The sequence below is a fragment of the Eptesicus fuscus genome, chromosome 9, assembly GCF_027574615.1.
Source record: "Eptesicus fuscus isolate TK198812 chromosome 9, DD_ASM_mEF_20220401, whole genome shotgun sequence".
NCBI classification, from domain to species: domain Eukaryota; kingdom Metazoa; phylum Chordata; class Mammalia; order Chiroptera; family Vespertilionidae; genus Eptesicus; species Eptesicus fuscus.
Genome location: NC_072481.1, coordinates 63450188 through 63473094, shown reverse-complemented (window position 1 = coordinate 63473094; position 22907 = coordinate 63450188). Strand labels below are relative to the sequence as shown.

Genomic DNA, 22907 nt, shown 5'->3' with positions numbered 1-22907 from the left:
TGTGAGAGCAGGCATTCTGATTTTAGAGGAAAAGCTTTCAGTTTTTCACCATTGGATATGATATTGGCTGAGGGTTTGTCATAGATGGCCTTTATTATATTGAGGTACTTTCCTTCTAAACCCATTTTATTTAGTGTTTTAATCATATATGGATGCTGTATCTTATCAAAATTTTTTTGCATCATATGATTTTATGCTTTCTTTTGTTAATGTGGTATATTACATTGATGGATATGCATATCTTGAACCATTTTTATGCCCCACTTGATCATGATGTATTATTTTTAAAAGTATTTTTGTGTTCTATTTGTTAGTATTTTTTTAGGAGTTTTTGCATCTGTATTTTGCCACTTTGCCCTACTTTAGTTTAGGCTTTAAGTATTTTTTATCCAAATTATTTTAATAGTTTCCTAACTAGACTCCCTATCCCTAGTTGTAGCCATCTCAAATCCATTCTCCGTTTAACATGTTCTGTCAGATGAATCTTCATTTATTCCCCTGTGCGATTTCCTCTGCCAGAATGTCATCCTTTTACTTTACTGTCTGGAACACTCATCCTTCAATATTCAGTTTTCCATCACTTCCTTTATAAAATCTTCTCCAAGCTCCCCTCAGTCATCAAATAGCTCCCGCCTAATATCATCAGGCAAAATTCATCACTTCCCATAACTTTGCCTACAATAACTTTATAATAATGTTTACTTTAATATATTTAGTGTTCACCATTTTAGAAAAAATGATCTTTGTCAATATTTATTAGAACAGAAAAGACCAGAAGAATTACAGTGAAACTCCTAGAAGCAAGTTTGTTTTGGGTGAGACTTGTATCCAGACTTCTCAAAGCCAAGAGAGACAGTTGGCTGTTCTATGTGCTCATTCTAAAAAGCTCTGTGTAAAAATACAGACAAGAGCGGTGGCAAAGCCATAATTGGCCATCATAGTTTGAATTTTGGAGTTTGCACATATGCTCACTCTCACGTCGCTCTGTACTAATCACTTTTTACTAATCACTTCTCTCCTGAATCCTGTTTGGTAAGTGATCTATAATAGTCATATTTACTTGTACCGAGCTCCCTCTTGATTGCCCTGATTCTGTTATTTGCTGACTCTGCTCATGTTTTGCTGGTAAGGATCATATGTTACAATGATTTTCTCTGTAGTTATAACCATCTGCTATAGAAAGCTTTCCAAAGTAGCCTTTCTCTCTTGCCACTGTTTACACCCTTAAACAGGATTCAGTTCCTTTACCAGGAAGTTGAATCTTAAAACCATAAACATTTGCCTCACAGAATGCAAACAAGAAGGCTTCAATTGATCTTTCTGTGAGAATAAATATTGTTAGCCTATGTATGCAGTCATTTCTTCTCCTAGCCCAGAAAAGGGAGATGAGCCTGCTGTCTTTCCTGTGGCATTTTTTTTTTTCTGAATAAAAAACTAGGAAGAAAAATCTGAAGGGAAGAGGAAAGTAGGAAGGGAATTAAAAGAGATTATATGCATAATTCTTTATGCATAACTCTCACCTGAAATGGCCTGGGGTTGTTGCTAGTTTCTGTTTACACACTTGGAAAGGGCAATGTGGTAGGTCAACATTCCTTCTTAGGAGAACTAGGATGATGACAGATTGCTGAAGGTCAGTCTCTTGATGTATATAGGCTCCCAGCTTTGAACCCAGTAAATCTATCTAAAAAGCAATGAACTTAGTTTGTAAATATGGTGACTGTAGCACACTTCCACAGTGGGAACAGGTTGAAAACAGAAATTTGTTCTCAAGCTCTTTATTCCTCTTATTGTAACTGAGTGGCTTAAAACAACATAAATTTATTTTTTCACAGTACCAGAGACCTGAGATTGGAAATCAAGATGTCAGCAGGGTCATGCTCCCTCCTGAAGCTCTAGGATAGAATCCTTCCTGGCCTTTCTCTTTTTCTGGTGGCTTACAATGTTCCTTGTGTTCCTTGTGGCTACATCACTCCAGTTCTCCTCTGCCTTCCCATGGTCCTCTCCTTTGTTGCTTCTCTCTCAGTCTCTCTCTCTTGCTCTAGCTCTCACTCTCACTTTTGCTCTCTCACTGTAGCCTATATAATAAAAGCCTAATATGCTAAGTGTCCGGTCATCTGATCGTCTGTTCAACCAATCAAAGTGTAATACGCTAATGATATGCTAAGGCTGCTCAACTGCTTGCTATGACATGCACTGACCACCAGGGGGCAGATGCTCTGACTGGTAGGTTAGCTTGCTGCTGGGGTCTGGCCTATCAGGACTGAATGAGACAGGCCGGACACACCCTGGAGCCCTCCTGCATTCCCTCCCTGGCTGGCCAACCTCCCGCATCCCTCCCCAGCCCCAATCGTGCACCGGTGGGGTCCCTCGGCCTGGCCTGTGCCCTCTTGCAATCTGGGACCCCTCGGGGAATGTCAGAGAGCCAGTTTCGGCCCTATCCCGCAGGCCAGGCTGAGGGACCCCACTGGTGCAAATTCATGCACCAGGCCTCTAGTTTTTTTATAAGGACACTTATCAATGGATTTAGTCCCACATGGATAATCCAGAATTATCTCCTTTTCAGATCCTAATTTAACAGTATCTGCAAAAACCCTTTTTCTAAATGTGATCACATTCACGAGTTCTGGGGATTAGGACATAGACATCTTTGGGTGGGACACCATTCAACCCATTACACTCATCTCCATGAAAAAACAAAGCAAAACTCTACACTCCTTCTCAGTCACCATCATACCCAATGGCCATTATGTTCTACTACAGGGCCAGTGCACAATTGAAATTGCACAAGGAGGCACCTTGCCTCCTGCCATGCAAGGAGGCACCCTGTGGCGGGGCCAGGACCCACACCTGACTCGCAGCATCCCCCGACCCCCCTGCCTGAGTCTGCTCCAGGACTGCCCAAACTGCCGCACCGGCTCGGGCAGGCCCCCCTGTCTCTGTCTCTGTCTCCGCTCCGGGCCTCACCCTGTACACGCAACCTCCTCCTGTCCAGTTGTGACCCGTTACGGCATCCCAGCCTAATTTGCATATTACCTCGAGAGAGAGAGAGAGAGAGAGAGAGAGAGAGAGAGATAATATTCACAAGAAAGAATTATGATCTCTGATATTTAATTAAATTTGAAAACATTTTGCTACCATTTGAAATGATACTAACGTATTCTCTAAGTCACATGTCTCTGTTTAATCTAATAATATAACCTTTTCTATTCCTAGGGTCATATGGGTATACCAGGACCAAGAGGTGCCACTGGACAACAAGGGCCTCCAGTATGTTTTGAAAGCATTCTTTGTAAATCTGGCATTTAAAAAATAATAATGTTAACATATCTTATTTAGTCTTTCCTTCATATGTGGTTTCTATTTTGGTTCCTGTTCAAGGGTGAGCCGGGTGACCAAGGTGAACAAGGACTAAAAGGAGAGAGAGGATCTGAAGTAAGTTGAAACTGTATAAGGCAATCTGAAATGTATTGTTGACTTGAGAAAGCAGAGGGGCAGAAGAGGCTATTCATTGTAGTTTAGATGATTATTCTTCCTTCCAGAGCAAGGATCACTGTCAGGTTCTGAACAGAGTATTTGTCAGTAATTGAATTGAAACATGACTTATTGATTAATTTATGTGTTTTGACTGCCATCCAAATTTCCCTTTACCAGCTGCCTACTCTGGCTTTGTGAAAATTGCCTAAGATTGTCCCAAACTTACTGTCTGTCCTTGGGATTTCAAGCAGAAATACAAGCCTTAAAGCCAGCATTGCAGAGCAAAGACACATCAGTCACACCTATTTGTTTTAGAAAGTTAGGGGCATCCTTGTGATACAGACTCACAATTGGCTTAAAATATTTTTTCCATAAGAAAAATCAATTATTTATTGTCCAGCAAAGTAAAAATCTGTTGGCTCATTGAATTTAGCCGTCTCTTTCCCTGCGCACTGATAGATGTTGCCTCAACCATATGTAATAACTGGCTGTGTAATTTGTACCATCAGGTCATTGTTGCCCTGCTTTTCATGGCATTCTGATTTTAGATTAAATTCTTAATAAAATGTACTTTATTTTAATAATAAATTAGGGGAGAATAGATAAAAAAGTAATGAAATTGAGACCCTGTTTCTCCTAATATTTTAAGCCTTCATCCATACTTGTATTTCCCACCTGTGGGAGTAAGTAATTAAATGGGTTGAATCTGATATTACAGAGGTGTTCCCTCACCTGGAAGCCATTTTGAATAGTGTTGGCATCTACCTAGTAACTCCCAGTCAGGTTCCTTAATAAATAATAACTAGTAAATAATAAGTATCCCATTGAAGGCAACTCTTAACAAAAAAGAAGACATTTGTCTCAATCACTTAAAATTTTTAATACCCCAAATGGGAAAAGTGCCCAGCCGGTGTTGCTCAGTGGTTGAACATCAACCCATGAACCAGGAGGTCAGGATTCAATTCCTGGTCAGGTCTCATGCCCGGTTGCTGGCTCCATCCCCAGTAGGGGGCATGCACAAGGCAGCTGATCAATGATTCTCTCTCATCATAACTGATGTTGCTCGCTCTCTCTCTCTCTCTCTCTCTCTCTCTCTCTCCTCTCTCTCTCTCTCTCTTTCTCTCTTTCTCTCTCACTCTCCTTCTCCCTTCCTCTCTCTGAATTCAATAAAAACATATTTTTAAAAAAGGGAAAAGTTGTGGGAAAATCTGTGAACCTTGAACTCTGCTACTATTTTTACTTGACTTCCTGTATTTGCATTAAGTGCCTACAAATACAACTGCTTTACCAAGGTTTGATTTTGAAATTGCTAATCTTTTACAATTAGCACTTTCATATTCTCAATGTTTTCTTTTTGACATATCTCAGGAAGAAGAAATTTTTTGATGTTTTTTAGTATCTGTTAAAATTATGCCAATGAAAATCAAATATTCTTACTAGACAACTGCACCTCCAACCTACGTGGTCAGCTCTTCCTGGGTATCAGAGCTAAAAGGTGCTAAGGAGCCATGGTTTAAATTCTATGTAACCCAGGGTAACTAGTTATTTCCTATTTTGGGTAATGTTTGTATGCAGTACAAGGTTGCATTAAAAGGTATCTTAGAATTTAAAATAGTAATAGTTGTTACAAGAATAATCATTGACTATTATTTATTTAAGGACACCTTCATTGGCCAAGTGGATCCTGTCCATTGCTGTCATCTTGTTTTTGCAAACCTTTAAATTTATGGGTTTGGGGGTGGGATTTTTTAGATTAGGAAATGGCCTCTTTAATTCATGTGAACAAGCTGCTCGTTTTCCAGATGAAGAAATTTAAGTCCCAGAGAGATTATGAGTTGCCTAATATCACAGAACTAGTTACCAACAGAACCAACACTAGAAACTTTACTTCCTGACTTGTGTTATTATATAAAAGCCTCTATTACTTTAAAACCACTTACAAATTAAGTAAAATATGATACATTTTACTTAACCAAGTAATTCACTCATTTGGACTCTCAGACATGAGACTGAGATAAAGAAAAAGTTAGGGCAAGTCAAAATCAACTGCAGAACCCACTACATATTTTAAAAGACTTGTAATGCAAATGTAGTGAACTGTCTTATAATGGCTTTCAAAGACTTAAATTCAAGCCAAAATCTTATTTTTCTCATAAAACTAATTCCAGATTTAGTGGATTGAAATTTCTTGGTTAAAAAAAGACAGAGAGATTTTAATTCTTGCCTAACTCACTAAATTTATGTTGGCATTTTAAAGCTACCCTCTTACTAGTTAGAACTAGAAAAATATCAAGATAACTGGTTAGCTTCATTTAAATAAAAACAAGTGAGGGTTTGGACTATATGGCACATTTAAAAATGTTTGTTTTCCAAAGAATCAGACTACCTTCTCTAGTGGTCTATGAAATGGTGCAATCCCAATGAATAGAAAGCTATTGTAAATGGATCTGATTTCAAATGGATGATGGGTTTTTCAAAGCTAGCCAGAAAAAAAGAAAGCAACATTTTTCATGCACTCTTAAGACTACATATAAAATTCATTTGCCTTTCCTATCTTAAGAACAGAAAAGTCTATTGATTTATGATGTTCTTATATTTAAAAAGAATAATACAAGTAAGTTAAGTATGAAAGTAACATAGAATATGTGTAGCTTTATTATATTTGATTCCTGGGGGTTGAAAAGTGACTTATTTTTCCTTCTAATGATACTAACTCAATCATCTACTAACACCTTATATGACAACATATTTTTTTGGGTTTGGCCCAATCTATAATTTCTTACTGAACAGACCACCTCTGTGTAGGATTAATGTTTAGTAATGGTTGGCTCTTAATTTAGTAGTAAGACTATCCAGCAATTTCAACTTTGAGATTTTTTTAAATGCACAATTTTTTAAAAAGTGCCAATGTTCTATACTTCGTTGATCTTTGTGTATTTAAAACCATTTTAAGATTGTGGTTTTTCTAGCTGACCTCTTCCTTTAGTTATGGTGACAATGATTATAATAAAGAAATCTTTCCTAAATTGAACATATAAAAAGAGTAGAAACTATGTCCTGTTATTTGTTAAACACTTATGTTCAATGGAGATATTTTGCCACAATTGTCCTATTACAAGTAGGAAAATACATTTTAAAAATAATATTTTTAGTCTTACTTTAGTGTTATTCTGTTGGAAGCTGCTTCCTGTTGCTCATCCAAGTCTGAATAACATTCTAGTTTTCATGATGACAGACACATGTATGGAGATTTTAGTTCACAATATTTAACTCTCCTGAAATAATCCCCAACGTAATGGTCATCCCAAAATGTAATCAGTTTATGATGATATATGAATATCTTTGATTTATTTTATTTGAATGTTTGGAATAAAACACTCACAAACGTGTAGCATACCTGAACCTTATGCCACAAATTTATGTATACTAAAAGTATTAACTTTATGTTCCTTATTTAGAACTTATCAATTGTCCTGAATGCCTATCCTACCTAGTGTTAAAAACCTAATTGGTAGAAACTTGGTGAGTTGACAGCCTTTAACTCCATCCACTCAAATTTCCTGCATTTGATTTACAGTTTTCCCCACTTGCTCTCTTGTCAAGTTTGCAGGAACATTCTGGGTGGCGATGGTAAGGAAGAAGAATAGAAGGTGACCTTGATCTTCAGTCATCATCTGTTTACACTAGAATCCCCTGAAACTCACATCATCCTTTTGGCTCCCAGTTGCCATAGTCCTACCATATTGGCATGTGCCTTGGCCCTCCTGGCAGACATTCTTTGAGGCATGTTAGCACGTACAGCTTTTTTCTTGTCTCAGGTGCAAAGTCTCCTTAGGTGGGCTTCTAAGGAGCATATGCATGTGTTCTTAGCCACAAAAAAATAACATTCTCCTAAACCCCACACCAAGCTGAGTGCTTGTAGGACTCAGACCCTCTAAAGCCCATTGGCCTGGACCTCTCCTGCAGAAATGTCTATTCTATTGCTTATGTGGACTCTCAATGAGGACATTCGTCTCTCTGGCCATTGTCTCTGTGCCCAAATCCCCAAACTTATCAAGGATATTATTGTTTCTACCCACCATGAGTCTTAAAGGGAAGAGTGGGATAAAGGGTTCTTCTTAGAGAAATACCTGTCAGTATTTAATAGTCTTGGTTCTCTTTTTATTTTTTTCCAACTTGAAGATCTCATATCCCCTTAGGTAGGAAAAATCCTCTGTTACATTAATATAATTCTTCTAAATCTATTCTTTATGGCATCAATTTTATGACTTGAATCCTTTATAACTTTGGATTTTAATACTCAAAGATAGATTTTTAATATTTAAATATCAGGCTCTTGTATTTAAAAAAATGTATTCCTTAAAAGGAGCAATTCAACAAGAGGATATAACTCTGGTAAACATATATGCACCCAATACAGGAACACCCAAATACATAAAACAACTTCTGGAAGCTATCAAGGGAGAAATCGATAGCAATACAATCATAGTAGGGGACTTTAATACCCCACTGACACCACTGGACAAATTCTCTAAACAAAAAATCAGCAAATAAACAGCAATCCTAATTGACTCTCTAGACCAGATGGACTTAATTGACATCTTCAGAACATTTCACCCCAAAGCTACAGAATATACATTCTTCTCAAGTGCACACAGGACATTTTCAAAGATAGACCACATATTAGGACACAGGCAAAGTCTCTTCAAATTCAAAAATATATAAATTATAACAAGCATCTTCTCATATTATAATGGCATAAAACTAGAAATCAACTACAATAAAAACAATGAAAAAAAAATCAAACACTTGGAGGCTAAATAGCATGCTATTAAACAGTGATTGGGTTACCAAAATAATCAAAGAAGATATAAAAAGCATCCAGGAGACAAATGACAATGAAAGGACAACAATCCAAAATCTATGGGATACAATGAAAGCAGTCCTCAGAGGGAAGTTCATAGCTCTACAGGCCTACCTAAAAAAAAAAAAGAAAAAGAAAAGAAAAAATGGTAATAAATTATCTAACTTGCAACTTAAAGAATTAGAAAGAGAGCAACAAGAAAACCAGAAGGAACCAGAAGGAAGGAGATAATAAAGATCAGAGCAGAAATAAATGACATAGAGACCAAATAAAACAATACAAAAGATTAATGAAATCAAGAGCTGGTTCTTTGAAAGGATAAACAAGATTAATGAACCTCTAGCCAGGCTCACCAAGAAACAAAGAGAGAGGACCCAAATAAACAAAATCAGAAGTGAAAGAGATGAAGTAACAACTGACCCCACAGACATACAAAGGATTGTAAAAAAAAAATATTACAAACAACTCTACTCCAACAAACTGGACAACCTCGACGAAATGGACACATTCCTAGAAAAATACAAGCTTCCAAAACTCAATCAGGAAGATTAAAAAAAACCTGAATAGTCCAATAACTACTGATGAAATTGAAACAGTAATCAAAAAGCTTCCAGCAAACAAAGCCCTGGACCAGATGGCTTCACAAGGGAGTTTTACCAAACATTCAAAGAAGAATTAAAACCAATCCTTCTCAGACTATTCCAAAAAATTCAAGAGGAAGGCACAATCCCAAACTCTTTCTATGAAGCCAGCATTACCCTAATCCCAAAACCAGATAAAGACACCACAAAGAAAGAGAATTACAGGCCAATATCCCTGATGAACATAGATGCTAAAATCCTCAACAAAATTCCAGCAAACTGGATCCAGCATTACATTAGAAAGATTATACACCATGACCAAGTGGGATTTATTCCAGGAATGCAAGGCTGGTTCAATATCTGCAAATCAATAAACGTGATACATTACATAAACAAATTGAGATACAAAAATCACATAATCATATCAATTGATGCAGAAAAGGCATTTGACAAAATCCAACACCCTTTTCTGATAAAAATGCTCAGCAAAGTGGGAATAGAGGGATCATACCTCAACGTAATAAAAGCCTTATATGACAAACCTACAGCCAACATCATACTCAATGGGCAAAAACTAAAACCATTTCCCCTAAGAACAGGAACAAGACAGGGATGCCCACTCTTACCACTCCTAGTCGACATAGTCCTGGAAGTGCTAGCCACAGCAATCAGACAAGAAGAAGAAATAAAGGGCATCCAAATTTGAAAAGAAGAAGTAAAATTGTCATTATTCGCAGATGACATGATACTGTACATAGAAAACCCTAAAGACTCCATCAAAAAATTATTAGACTTAATAAATGAATTTGGCAATGTAGCAGGATACAAAATTAATGCCAAGAAATCTATGGCATTTCTATACACCAATAATGAACTTACAGAAAGAGAGACTAAAAGAACAATCCCATTTACCATCGTACCAAAAAAAGTAAGATACCTAGGAATAAACTTAACTAAGGAGGTAAAAGACCTCTTCTCAGAAAACTACAAGACATTGGAAAAAGAGCTAGAGGAAGACATAAATAGATGGAAGAGCATACCATGTTCATGGATTGATAGAATCAATATCATTAAAATGTCCATACCCAAAGCAATCTATAGATTCAGTGCACTCCCCATTAAAATACCAATGGCATATTTCACAGACCTAGAATGAACTCTCCAAAAATTCATCTGGAATTACAAAAGATCCCGAATAGCCACAGCAATCCTGAGAAAGAAGAATAAAGTAGGAGGGATCTCAATACCAGATTTCAAGCTGTATTATAAAGCCACTGTTCTCAAAACAGCCTGGTACTGGCACAAGAACAGACATATAGACCAATGGAATAGAATAGAGAACCCAGAAATCGACCCAAACCACTCTGCTCAATTAATATTTGACAAAGGAGGCAAGAGCATACAATGGAGTCAAGACAGTCTCTTCAATAAATGGTGTTGGGAAAATTGGACAGATACATGCAAAAAAATGAAACTAGATCACCAACTTACACCATACACAAAAATAAACTCAAAATGGATACAGGACTTAAATGTAAGATGGGAAACCATAAAAATCTTAGAGGAATCCACAGGCAGCAAAATCTCAGACATATGCCGAAGCAATATCTTCACCGATATAGCTCCTAGGGCAGTGATGGGCAACCTTTTGAGCTTGGTGTGTCAAACTTCACCAAAAAACTGAGCATAACTCGGGTAGTGTGTCACTTTGAGGAAAAAACATTATTTCGCAAATGTTTCATCCTCAGGAGCAGCAAATGTTTCATCCTCGGCATGCGGCTGCCTCAGTGGCCGCGTGTCATCAGAAATGGCTACGCGTGTCAGTGCTGACACGCATGTCATAGGTTCGCCATCACTGTCCTAGGGCAATAGAAACTAAAGAGAAAATAAACAAATGGGACTACATCAAAATAAAAAGCTTCTGAACTTCAAAAGAAACCATCAACAAAACAACAAGGAAGCACACTGCATGGGAGAACATATTTGCCAATGTTATCTCCGATAAGGGTTTAATCTCCAACATTTACAGGGAACTCATACAACTTAACAAAAGAAAGATAACCCAATCAAAAAATGGGCTACGGACCTAAATAGATACTTTTTGAAAGAGGACACACAGAAGGCCAAGAGACATATGAAAACATGCGCAAAGTCACTAATCACCCGAGATATGCAAATCAAAACGATAATGAGGTACCATCTCACACCTGTCAGAATGGCTATCATCAACAAATCAACAAAGGACAAGTGCTGGAGAGGATGGGGAGAAAAAGGAACCCTCGTGTACTGCTGGTGGGAATGCAGACTGGTGCAGCCACTGTGGAAAACAGTATGAAGTTTCCTCAAAAAACTAAAAATGGAACTCCCATTTGACCCTGTGATCCCACTTCTAGGAATATATCCCAAGAAACTAGAGACACCAATCAGAAAGGATATATGCAACCCTATGTTCATAGCAGCACAATTCACCATAGCTAAGATTTGGAAACAGCCTAAGTGCCCATCAGCAGATGAGTGGATTAGAAAATTATGGTACATCTACACAATGGAATACTATGCTGCTGTAAAAAGGAAGGAATTCCTACCATTTGCAACAGCATGGATGGAGCTGGAGAGCATTATGCTAAGTGAAATAAGTCAGTTGGAGAAAGATAAGTATTACAGGATCTCACTCATTTGCGGTTTATAATGAACAACATAAACTGATGAACAAAAACAGATCCAGAGACAGAGAAGCATCAATCAGACCGTCAAACCTCAGAGGGAAGGTAGGGGAGGGTGGGGGTAAGGGGGAGAGATCAACCAAAGGACTTGTATGCATGCATATAAGCATAAATGGACATAGATGCCAGGGGGTGAGGGCATGAACGGGAGTGGGGTGGGTGGGGGTGACAAGGGGGGGATAAGGACCCATATGTAACACCTTAATCAATAAAAAAAAACAAAAAAATTTAAAGGGAAATAAATGTATTCTTCTCTAGCTATAACCTGCCATGACTTTCAGAGGACTATTTTGAAATTCATAAGCTAGGGAAAAGTCTATTTTGAAAATCATAAATCTAGAACAAATCTATCTCTTTGCAGAAAAAAGAAATATATTAAGTATAAAGGAAAAAACACACCGGCTAACATATTTTAATATAATCATGCCTCATATACTATTTTTTAAAAATTTTTATTGTTGAAAGTGTTATATATGTCCTTTTTCCCCCCCATGGACCCCTTGTAACCCACCCCTAGCAACGCCCCCTACCTCAGGCCTTCATCACCCTATTGTATGTGTCCATGGGTTATGCATATATGCATATAAGTTCTTTGATTGATCTCTTCTCTCCTACCTACCCACCCCCACTTTCCACATATGAGTGAGATCATATGATACTTGTCTTTCTTTGACTGGCTTATTTCACTTAGCATAATACTCTCCAGGTCCCAAATCAGTGCTATTTAAGATAACTGAAATCAGAATGTTTTCAATATTTAAAGTCTTTATTGTGTTCTGAAACATATGTGTTGTTGTATATATGTCATAGGGATCATATGTTCCAGAAACTTCAACTAAACCTGGGTCACCAACCATCACATTTTTTTGTTTTCTTACCCTTAGAAAAAGTTTACATTAGTGACTTTTTAAGACAAGTAAAATAGTTTCAATGTTTGAAGTAGACGCTTGATGCATATATTTCCCCATTATCAAATTCTAAAAATGTTAGATTTTTATCTCATATAAAATGCTCTTTTTCTCTGTGACTAGATATACTACTTCTTCTTAAAATGTTCAAGCTCATTTTCAGAAAATGTAATCTTTTTTCTTATTTTCTTATTGTTATCAAATTGAATCTTTGGCATAATTTATCTTCAGATTTGAATAACATTCCATTTTGGTGAAATTATCCTGTTTGTGAGAAGTTTTGATGATTTCTGAGAAATATTTGTGGTAATGATCATAGGCTCTTTTTTTATTATTTATGAACTAGGTCACTCTATTCCACATTTTTCTTTTTAAAATAATTTTAGGATGTCATCCGAATAATGTCATAATTTGCAAGGGTAATGTTTCTAACTATCCTGGCAGACCAGTTGCTGCTGAATCAATTAGGATTTAAAACATCTCGCACATGGAAAAACAAAGAGTTCCGTGAAAATAAATATCAGTTCTTTAATTCACAAGTATGTTCTCTATGCTTCTAGATAACACATTTTAGGCTGATTGGGTCATGTCTGTTACTACACTGTCAGGGCTTGGTGATCAGAGACTTTACTTTGCATTCCCAGCACATAACAGAGTTCCTGGTGCAAAATGCTCAATAAATGTTTACTGCTGAATTAATTAAGTACTTAGCCACTTTCAATCAAGAGACAAAGGCCCTGCCTGAAAGTTATTTATTAAATAATCCATTCAGTTCCTTCTTAGATTTAAGATTTAAATTTTTAAACTATGAATTTGGAGCTAAATGAAAATTGATAGATGATCTGGTCAAATTCTCCCAGTTAAGGTTGAAGAAAATGACTCCCAGGTCATTTAAATGGCAGTCCCAGTGATATATAGCTAGCTAGTGGCAGTACTTGCTGTAGTGTAGCATCCAGCTCTCAGGGTTCTTTTCTATGCCTTCAAGTTTAATTAAATTTATTGCAATCACTTAACAACTGTGATTTACATTTTTAGGGCCCTATGGGGAAAAAAGGAGCTCCTGGTGCTTCTGGAAAACCTGGGATTCTTGTAAGTAGCCAGCCTTTGGCATCTTTCTTGCTTTTCTTAATAGAATTGGCAACTTGAGCAAGCAGAAAAGTCTGGGGCCAATTATGACAAGTGTTGGATAAATCAGATTTTCTTCAAGAAAAAATTTAAGACCCTGCAGGAACACAGAGGAAACAAAATATGACCATTCGCTCAAAACCAAGCTTGCTGTTTAAATGTTAAGTCTCTGTAACTGAAGGATGCTATTTTCCGTGCTACGGAGCCCTCTCTGTGGACTCATGCTACTCTCTGATGGTGAACCACTAAAAAACAGGAAAATTGAAATCATGACTAAGTGATTGGTGACAAAGGTCAGAGATCGTCAAGTGTGAATAGAAAGACATGAGCTGGATTTTAATTAAGGCACTCAACCTCTCGTGTTCCTGGTAAAAGAACAAAACGTCTTACGGGGGAACAAACCAAGTCTTTCATCAGAGAACAAAAATTAATTTTATCTTAGCCACCAGCTTCCTCCTCTGACCAGGCAAATATGTGTTGACTGACGTATTAGCAAAGATTTTCTGCTGGTCTTCCCCAGCCACCTGCTTTGGGTGTGACCTGTGTTGGTTCAAAAAAGTAGAAAATAAACATAAATCGTAACATGTTCAGGTACGCGATTCGTACAGATAAAATCCAATTGCCCAAGAGTAGAAAGAAATTGTTCAGATTCAGTCATATAATTACCTAATTCAAAGTGGCAACAAAAAGAGCCATAATTTGTTCCTTTGGAAAATAAGGCAATAGGAGGTTTTGTAGATGGTGAACGGCAGCCTATATCCCAAGCGGACAGATGCACATAGCTGACCTTTTCTTCACAGCTGGGTAAAGCCTGAGCTGCACAATGAGAAATACCAGAGAATTACACTAAAACTGAAAAGGATACACAGTACATTGCTGATTAGCTTGGCATTTTTGTTTAGGGAACTTAAAGACAGTGGCCTGATCTTTTGAAAACAAATAGTAAACCATTAAGGCATCCAAGAAATAGGAAAATTTATCCTGGGCAGGGTATTAAAAATATAAACATTCCTCCCACCCATAAATATAATTTGTTATTAAATCACCTGTACAGTACCTCTCTATAATTCAAGTCATTTTTAATTACCAAGGGGTTTCCAGGCCTACCTGGGCCAAAGGGCTTGCAAGGATACCAAGGAACAGATGGCATTTCAGGAAACCCTGGAAAAGTGGGACTACCAGGAAAACAGGGACTTCCTGTAAGTAGATTGAATATTTCTTTGTTTTTCATTCTTTATGTATAGTGTCTCCTTGCTAAACCATAGATATTTTGGCTATCTTTCTTAGCTTTGACATTGGCTCGAATTAAGCTAATCATTTCTTTAATACTTATTTTGGAATTGTGTTTATGATTTCCAGAGAGTGTCAATGGGTACATTCGCTTGGATATTTTATATTGAATAACACATATTTTTCATTTATGCCATTTTACACATATAAAATCTTGTAAATAAGGACCATAAAGAAGCAGTTTTAGCGGCTATCCAAACTGGCTATGTTTTGAGTTCATCAAAAGCCATCTTTGGAACATTTAAGCCTTGGCAGTACCTCAAGGTAGGTTCTGCCAAAAATTATTTTTCCTCTACTTTTGTCAGTATTTTACTTGACAAAAAATGTGTGAGTATTTTTTCTCTATATATCTGGTGATGCAATGACATAGATTCTCTCTTATTTTTCTATAGAAGTTCTATCTTATTTTATCAGAAATTTAAAAATCATATTTTATCTTCATTTAGCCATTTCTCTTCTTTCCTTCCCTCATGTCATCATAATAAAAATATTTGTTGTTTTCATCTGAGGATATGTTTTTATTGATTTGAGACAGAGAGAGAGAGAGAGAGAGAGAGAGAGAGAGAGAGAGATCAATTGGTTGCCTCCTGTATGTGCCCCCAGGAGACATGGAACATGCAGCCTAAGTATGTGCAATCAAATCCTCAACCTTTTGGTTTCCAGGATGATGCTCCAACCAACTGAGCCACCCAGTCAGGGCCATTAACCACATATTTTCAAGAACCAAGTAAAATTTACCCGTGTACATTTCTGTTATTTATACATGTTTATCTGTTTTCTCTTCTTAAATAATCAATTAATCCTAGTTGTTTATCAAATGTAGCATGATGCTGTACCAAACCCAAATTAATAGTCTTCATTTACTATAATGAATTATCTCATTGTTTAAAAAAACAACAACTATGGAACTATGATGTAACCAACTTAACTTTATTTTAGAAATAAATATCTGCTCAGATTCTATCTGAAAAGGTGAATGTTATTAAAAAGAGTCTTAACATGGTTTCTATTTATTTAGGGGCAATATGTCAGAACATCAGAGCATCATCAGGTTAAGCTCTAGAAAACTTTGACAGCCAGACTAATGTTCTTAATTAAAGTAGTTATCTTAAAGACTTCTAGAGGCCTGGTGTACGAAATTCATGCACGGGGGGGCGGGGGGGGCAGGGTCCCTCAGTCTGGCCAGAGCCCTCTCGCGATCCGGGACCCCTCAGGGGATGTTGGGCCTAAACCAGGATCCCTCTCGCAATCTGGGATGCTGCATGCATCAGTGACCATACTTTTCATACAGGTGAAAGGCATCTTGCTGTTGTATGGGCAGCTACATTTTTTTGCCTTGATTATAAAACGTAATACACAACATGGTCCTTCTGAGGCAGTAGTACCATTTTCCCCATCTTATGAGTGGAAAAACTGAAGCAGAGAGAAGTTAAGTAATTGTGGGCAGCTACATTTTTTTGCCCTGATTATAAAAAGTAGTACATAACATGATCCTTCTGAGGCAGTAGTACCATCTTCCCCATCTTATGGGTGGAAAAACTGAAGCAAAGAGAAGTTAAGTCATTGGCTTTGTCACACAGTTATAAGTGTCAGAATCAGGGCTGACCACAAAATGTGCGAGCCAGAGTCCATGCATGTCATTGCTGCATCATCCTGTCTCTTCAGTGTTAGAGTAGCCTTGCCAGGTTTTAATTTTTAAATCTAAGAGACTGTTCCCAATATATAGGGTGGGGTCCCTAGGCCTGGCCAGCGACCAGGGCCGATCTGTGGGGCGACAGGCAGGGCAATTGGGGGGCCCCTGCTGGCACCCAACTTGGCTGGTGGCCTGGCGTTGCTGGCTGACCGGCCCAGACCAGGAGCAGCTCCTGAATTGAATATCTGCCCCCTGGTGGTCAGTGTGAGTCATAGCAACCGGTGGAACATTCTGTCAATTTGCATATTATGGTTTTATTATACAGGATGTTATTAACATCAGTTGGGTTAAAAAAGGACTTTCATTTGATATCTCAGTCTTAAAAGGAGCTCAAATCTAAAAAAAAAATAAAGCACAAAACAAAATAATTAATACGTAAATTTAGGAAGGTTACTAAGATGCAAGATGAATATACAAAACTGAATTGTATTTCTGTATACTGACAATATATACTAACAATGAACAATCAGAAATTGACATTTAAAGAGCATTTCTTAAAATAGCATTAAAATGGCATAATCTGACCCACAAACACAATATGCAAACCTGTATACTGAAAACTATATAACATTGCTGACAGAAATTAAAGAAGACCTAAATAAGTGATATGCATTCCATGTTAATGGATCAGAAGACTCAATACTATTAAGATGTCAATTGTCCTGTATGTTGGCAGTATCTTAAAACATTAAGCATATAACTATTATATGACCCAGCCATTTAACTCCTAGCCAAGAGAAATGAGAGCTTATGTCCACACAAAAACTCGCACATGAATATTCATAGCAGCTTTCTTTGTAATCACCCCAAACTGGAAGCAACCCAAATGTCCATCAAAAGATGAATTGCTAAACAAATTGGGGTACACATGTATAAATAAATGTTAGTCTGCAATAAAAGGAATGAGCTATTGATACATGCTACCACATGAATCAATCTCAATATAGATATACTGAGTTTTCTTTAAAGAGCAGACAAAAAGGGGCACATACTGTGTGAATCTACTTAACGCAAATTGTAGGAATTGTAAGCTCATCTGTAGTGACCAGAAGCAAATTAGTGTTTTCCTGGAGATGGGAGTGCATGTTGGGAGGCATGGGAAGGATGGCTTACAAAGGGATAGGGAACACTTTGGGAGGGTGAATATGTTATCTTGCTTGTGATAATGATTTCACAGGTGTGTTCTTTTTAAATTGATTTGAGAGAGAGAGAAACATCGATTTGTTGTTCCACTTATTTATGCATTCATTGGTTGTTTTTTTGTATGTGCCCTGATTGGGGATCAAACTGGCAACTTTGGCACATCAGGATGATGCTCTAAGCAACTGAGTTAGGTCAGGGCCACAGGTTGATTCTTTATTTCAACTTACTTTATGTCAATTATACCTTACATAATTTACAATTGTGTAAAGTGGTGTTATATGAGGGAGGAGGCAAGGAGAGATGACACTGAATAATAAGTAAGAGTTAGGAAATTAGGAATAATCATTGTGTTGGGGAGCAGGAAAGAAACATTCTAGGTAGAGAAAACAGCATATACAAAGCTAGGAAGAACATTGTGTTTGAAGAACCATAATAAGACCAATTAGGGGCTAAAGTTTAGTAAACAAGTTATAGAGTTTGATTCTGTTCAGGTATACAAGGGACACATCATGGTGGATATTGAAGGTCATATTAAGGATATTGAACAAAGGATATAATTTAGACAGTAAGAACCCATTGAGGTTTAAGCTTAGGAGCAACATTATCCAATTTTACATTTTTAAAGGATTCCCTATGGCTCCAGTATGCCAAATGGGTTGGAAGGAAGAAAGGTTAGATGCAGGAGACAATAAGAAGACTGTTTATTGCATATTCCAGGCTACATATGTTCATGGCTTAGACTACACTTGTGAAGTGGAAATGGAAAGAAGTGGATGGATTTAGGTATTATTTAGGAGGTAGCTTTAACAGGACTTGATATTTGATTATAAGAGGTAAGGGCAGGGGGGAGGTGTCAAGGATAACTTCCATATTTTTAACTTTTGCAAGTTTCTAACTCAGTGCACTGTAATACTTATCACTAAAAAAGCCAAGATTGAAGGAGGCCCAAATCTTATGGGTAAGGTTATGATATTCAAGTGGAGATAAGTTGGTAATTAAGTATTCTAGGCTAGAGCTTAGAGAGGAGGTCAAATATTAATTTGAGAGTCATCAACATAGAAAAATGCTCCAATCAGAGTCCTGTAAGGAAGTATGTGGAACACTCAATTGGAATTTTGAAGAGATTATTTAGAGAAATGTAGACAGGGTTAAGACTGCCAGTAAAGAATGTTTGGGGAACTTAGAGACTATCAACAGTAGGAAGTGGTTATCACCCTTATACCGGAAAGGTTAAAGGGAATAATGTCAAGTCAAGAGTCACGTGGAGTTGTTGGAAAGGGGGCACCTCACAGGAGCCATAGTTGAAAGTAATCCAGCCACTGGCAGAATAGCAAAACTGGGAGGCAATGGAAGAAATCAATATATTACCTCTCTCTCATCCCACTTTTCCATATCCTAGTGGTACATCCCATTGGCCAACCCTACCTGGAATTCAGAGGACAAGAGAACCCAGGTGAGGCAGTCATGAAGGTCAGATTCCCAGAACAAATGGTGAGATAGAGAAGGGGCAGTGAGCAGAGTAGGGGAGCAAATGAAAAAACAAACCAACACAAATATAACGTAAACAATGGAAAGATAGTCCAGACTCAAGCTGTGAGGAATTCTATCATTTAGAAGTCAGATACAGGAGGAAGAGGAGACTACAAAGGAAACTGAGATGGAGTGATCATAATAGATAGGAGAAAAAGAATGTAATGTCATGAAAACTTAAAAAACAATAGTCCAAGAAGGAGAAAGTAATCAATTATATTTAATAATCCTGAGAGAGTTTGTTGGACATTTTAAAAATAAATTTTGGTTTCGTTTTGACTACTCAGCATTTTAAGCCCATTTTTATGTTTAGAAATGTTTATGTTTACACTTTTTTAGTCTTGGTGGGAGACTAGCTTCTACTACAGAAGTCAAAAATTTCTGCTCAGCCAGGGTGGCTCTGCAGTTGAGTGTCAACCCATGAACCAAGATGTTACTGGTTTAATTCTAGAACACGGTCAGGGCACATGCCTGGGTTGTGGGCTCCAACCCCAATGGGAGGCAGCCAATCATTGATGTTTCTATGTATCTTTCCCTTCCCCTCTCTATAAAATCAATATAAACTTTTTTTTTTATTCAGACTCTCACTTTCCAGTCCCTCCTTGAAACAAGGATGGAGGCCCAGGACCTAAATATAACCAATCAGTTCTATATACCTAGGCCTTCATTTGGGGGAGTTGGTGATACATAGAAGCAGTAACAATGGAGATTCTGCTCTGTGGGCAATGGCAGTAACATCAGTAGCATTCAGTACCCAGGGCTGGCACACACTGTAGTGTCCAAATTCGGGCTGCCTCATCTCCCTTTAATTCTATCCATTTTTCAAACCTGCTTTTCCAGGTTTACCAGTGATTATATGAGCTACTTGTTGTCTTTTCAGTAAATTTATGCTTAAATTATATAGGGCTGATTTCTGGTGTGTGCAAGGAAGAACCTTGAGTAATATCGAAAGCTAGTAAGATGAAATTATAACTATTGTGCTTTAGTATATGGAGGTCATTCATAACTTTAGCAAATAACCATTTGGTTGATGAGTGAGGGCAGAAACAGGATTGGGGTGCTTCAGGAGAGACCAAAGATAGAATCAAGATATTCAGAAAATTCAGTGGAAAAATTTGGCCCTGAAGGAGAAAGTAGGGCAATAACTAGAGAAAAAACTGAAATACCAAGTTGAACGTATTTTTAAATGAGAGAACCTCAGCCCTATTTAAATGCTAGAAGTACCTAGTGGAATTGGAGAGACTGAAAACCTTATCAAAGGAAAGAAGACTCTGAGTATGAATTGGTAAGACAACAAACCTGTATATTCTATCTCCATTTCTTAAGTGATTCTCCTCCTAGTTGGGGATTATTTTTAGAAATCAGATTCTGAAACACATGTCCCTTTACATATGGCTAGTATAAAAAACTCATTGAATTTTATGATGAAAGAAATTGGAATGAATTACAATAATATTGAATACCTCTCATGGCCATGAAGTTGAATGCGGTCTGGTATTGCAATTACTAAGCAATGATTTATCAGATCATAAATCATCTTTTTAGCTTTTTGTAAGAATTAAATTAGAGAAATTTTACATGCATACTTAGGATAACAGGATGTCATTAAGTACTTAAGTGTTTTATATTCATCAAAACAAAAACAAAGTAATTTTTCCTTGAGGAATTCTCCTTTTAATCCTAAAGTTTACTTTGGTATTGATGAATATGGAAATATTTTCTACTGATGTCTCTGTTCCCTATAGAATATTTGCTTTTAAAGTATAATGAGAATGTCTGTCCAATGAAATTAGGTAGCAATAGCTAAACTGGTCATTAGGGAATATGATTTCTAAGATAATTACTTCTAAACCTACTATGTTGATAGAGAAAGTATTTCAGAGAGCAATAGAGTTTCTAAATATTAGCAAATTCCCTGGAATATTTTAAATAAAGGATAAGAACATCTTTCCATTTGTCTTTTATTTTTTCCCAATCATGGCATTGTGGTGTCTTTTGGCTTACCTATAAAGACAGCTGAATTTTTCCACTGAGAAAAATATTTATTCAGGGATTTCTAGCATTATGCAACTGCCTGATTTTCCTAAACAATGTTCTTTGGTTTTTTCATTTTGTTTTATTTTGTTGAGGGTTTTTTGATGTTTTTAATGTGGCCAAGGAGTTAAAGAATTCCTGGCATACTCACTCTGCAGTTTCAATGTGGGTTTTTTTTTCAAGGTCATGTGACTCACTGAAAGCCAGTGTTGGGGAGGTTCACAGTTGCCTGTGTGAATTTCCTTCTGTAGAAATGAGTTTTGAGACTAGTCAACTGAGCACATCTGTAGTAAGTGAATCTACATGCTGTTTTCATTGAGTTGGACTTCTGTACAAGCACAGTGCCTCAATCATTTATGAAAAAGGAAAACAACTTTTCTCTGCAAAGATCATAAATCCATTTGTCATCAAAATGAAGGCTTACAAGTCTTTTCTTTTTTATTATTGCTACAACTAATAAAGTTGGTTATTGGGAAGAAGGGAAAGAAACAACATGAACAACTTGATTTAGGACAAATCAGGGCCTTTCCATCTTGACTTTGCCGTTTGTCAGGTGAATACAGGCTCCAGGGTTGTCTCAAACAAGATGCTTGTCCCAAAAGAACACGGAATGTTTTGAGTTTTCCACTTGTGGATAGTGTCCAGTGTAAGAAGGAAACACACACTTCATCAGCCCACTCAGAATCCAAGCATCGAGTAGCAGGACCACCGTGGGAGCTTCTGTTAGAAACACCAGCAGCCCTGCCACCCATCTGGGCTGTGCCTTCTCGGGTCCATGAGCTAGTCACACTAAAGAAATTTCTGTTTCTACAAAGATACATTTATTTCTTCTCAGTGTTTTGAAGAAAGAAACATACCTGCATTCAGCAAATCCTTTCAACTCTTGATTACTAAGAGATTGATGATCAGTTATGCCTTATCCTGATGACTGCTTTCTCCCTCTTCCACTGCTGCTCCTTTGGCTTATTTTCCGCTCATTAGGAACTCTTCCAGGACAGCCAAAGCTCAGAGTATTTGGCTGCTTACTAGCAACAAAATGAAAGACTTGCTAAAGAATTAACTTTCCTGCTTGAATCTTCAATGACTCGCAATAATCCTATCAAGTTCATACTCTTTGTGGAATGTTGTTCTTTCATAATCTGGTCTCTGTTAATATATCCAGTCTTACATTCTACCTTTCTCCTCACGTGTGCTGTGCATTTCAGCAAACAGTTATTAAGGGCTTATTATGTGTCAGGTGGTATTCTACTTGTAAAATATGCATGAGGTTACTTAATACTCACAAAAACTTCATGAAGTAGGAAAACCCATTATCTCCAGTTTACAGAAAAGGAAGCTTAGATTCAGAGATATAAATAGCCTGCCTAAGGTCACACAGACAACAAATAATAGAGCCAGTATTCAATATCAGGCCATCTAGATTCAGAGCGTGTGTTCTTAACCACTATGCTGGACTCCAAGACTGTATGCTTAATTACGAAGACATCCCCCAAATTCTGTGCATTTCCCTCTCTTCCATGGTTTTGTTCATACATTTTATTC

General features: G+C 37.2%; 1 protein-coding gene and 1 long non-coding RNA gene across 2 annotated transcripts in view; one reads left to right on the top strand and one right to left on the bottom strand.

The window, feature by feature from the left end:
- Positions 1-22907, top strand: part of COL24A1 (collagen type XXIV alpha 1 chain) — a 318617-nt gene that overhangs the window by 248779 nt on the left and 46931 nt on the right. Inside the window, exons 44-47 of the mRNA XM_054721397.1 lie at positions 3214-3267; positions 3379-3432; positions 13586-13639; positions 14767-14874. Coding sequence (XP_054577372.1) covers positions 3214-3267; positions 3379-3432; positions 13586-13639; positions 14767-14874 — 270 coding nt within the window. The remainder of the gene's footprint in view (positions 1-3213; positions 3268-3378; positions 3433-13585; positions 13640-14766; positions 14875-22907) is intronic.
- LOC129150347 (uncharacterized) lies at positions 13906-14830 on the bottom strand. Its single transcript, XR_008557071.1, has 3 exons — positions 14783-14830; positions 14342-14491; positions 13906-14215 (listed from the first exon to the last, which is right to left on the bottom strand). It is a non-coding gene; the product is annotated as an uncharacterized LOC129150347 (long non-coding RNA).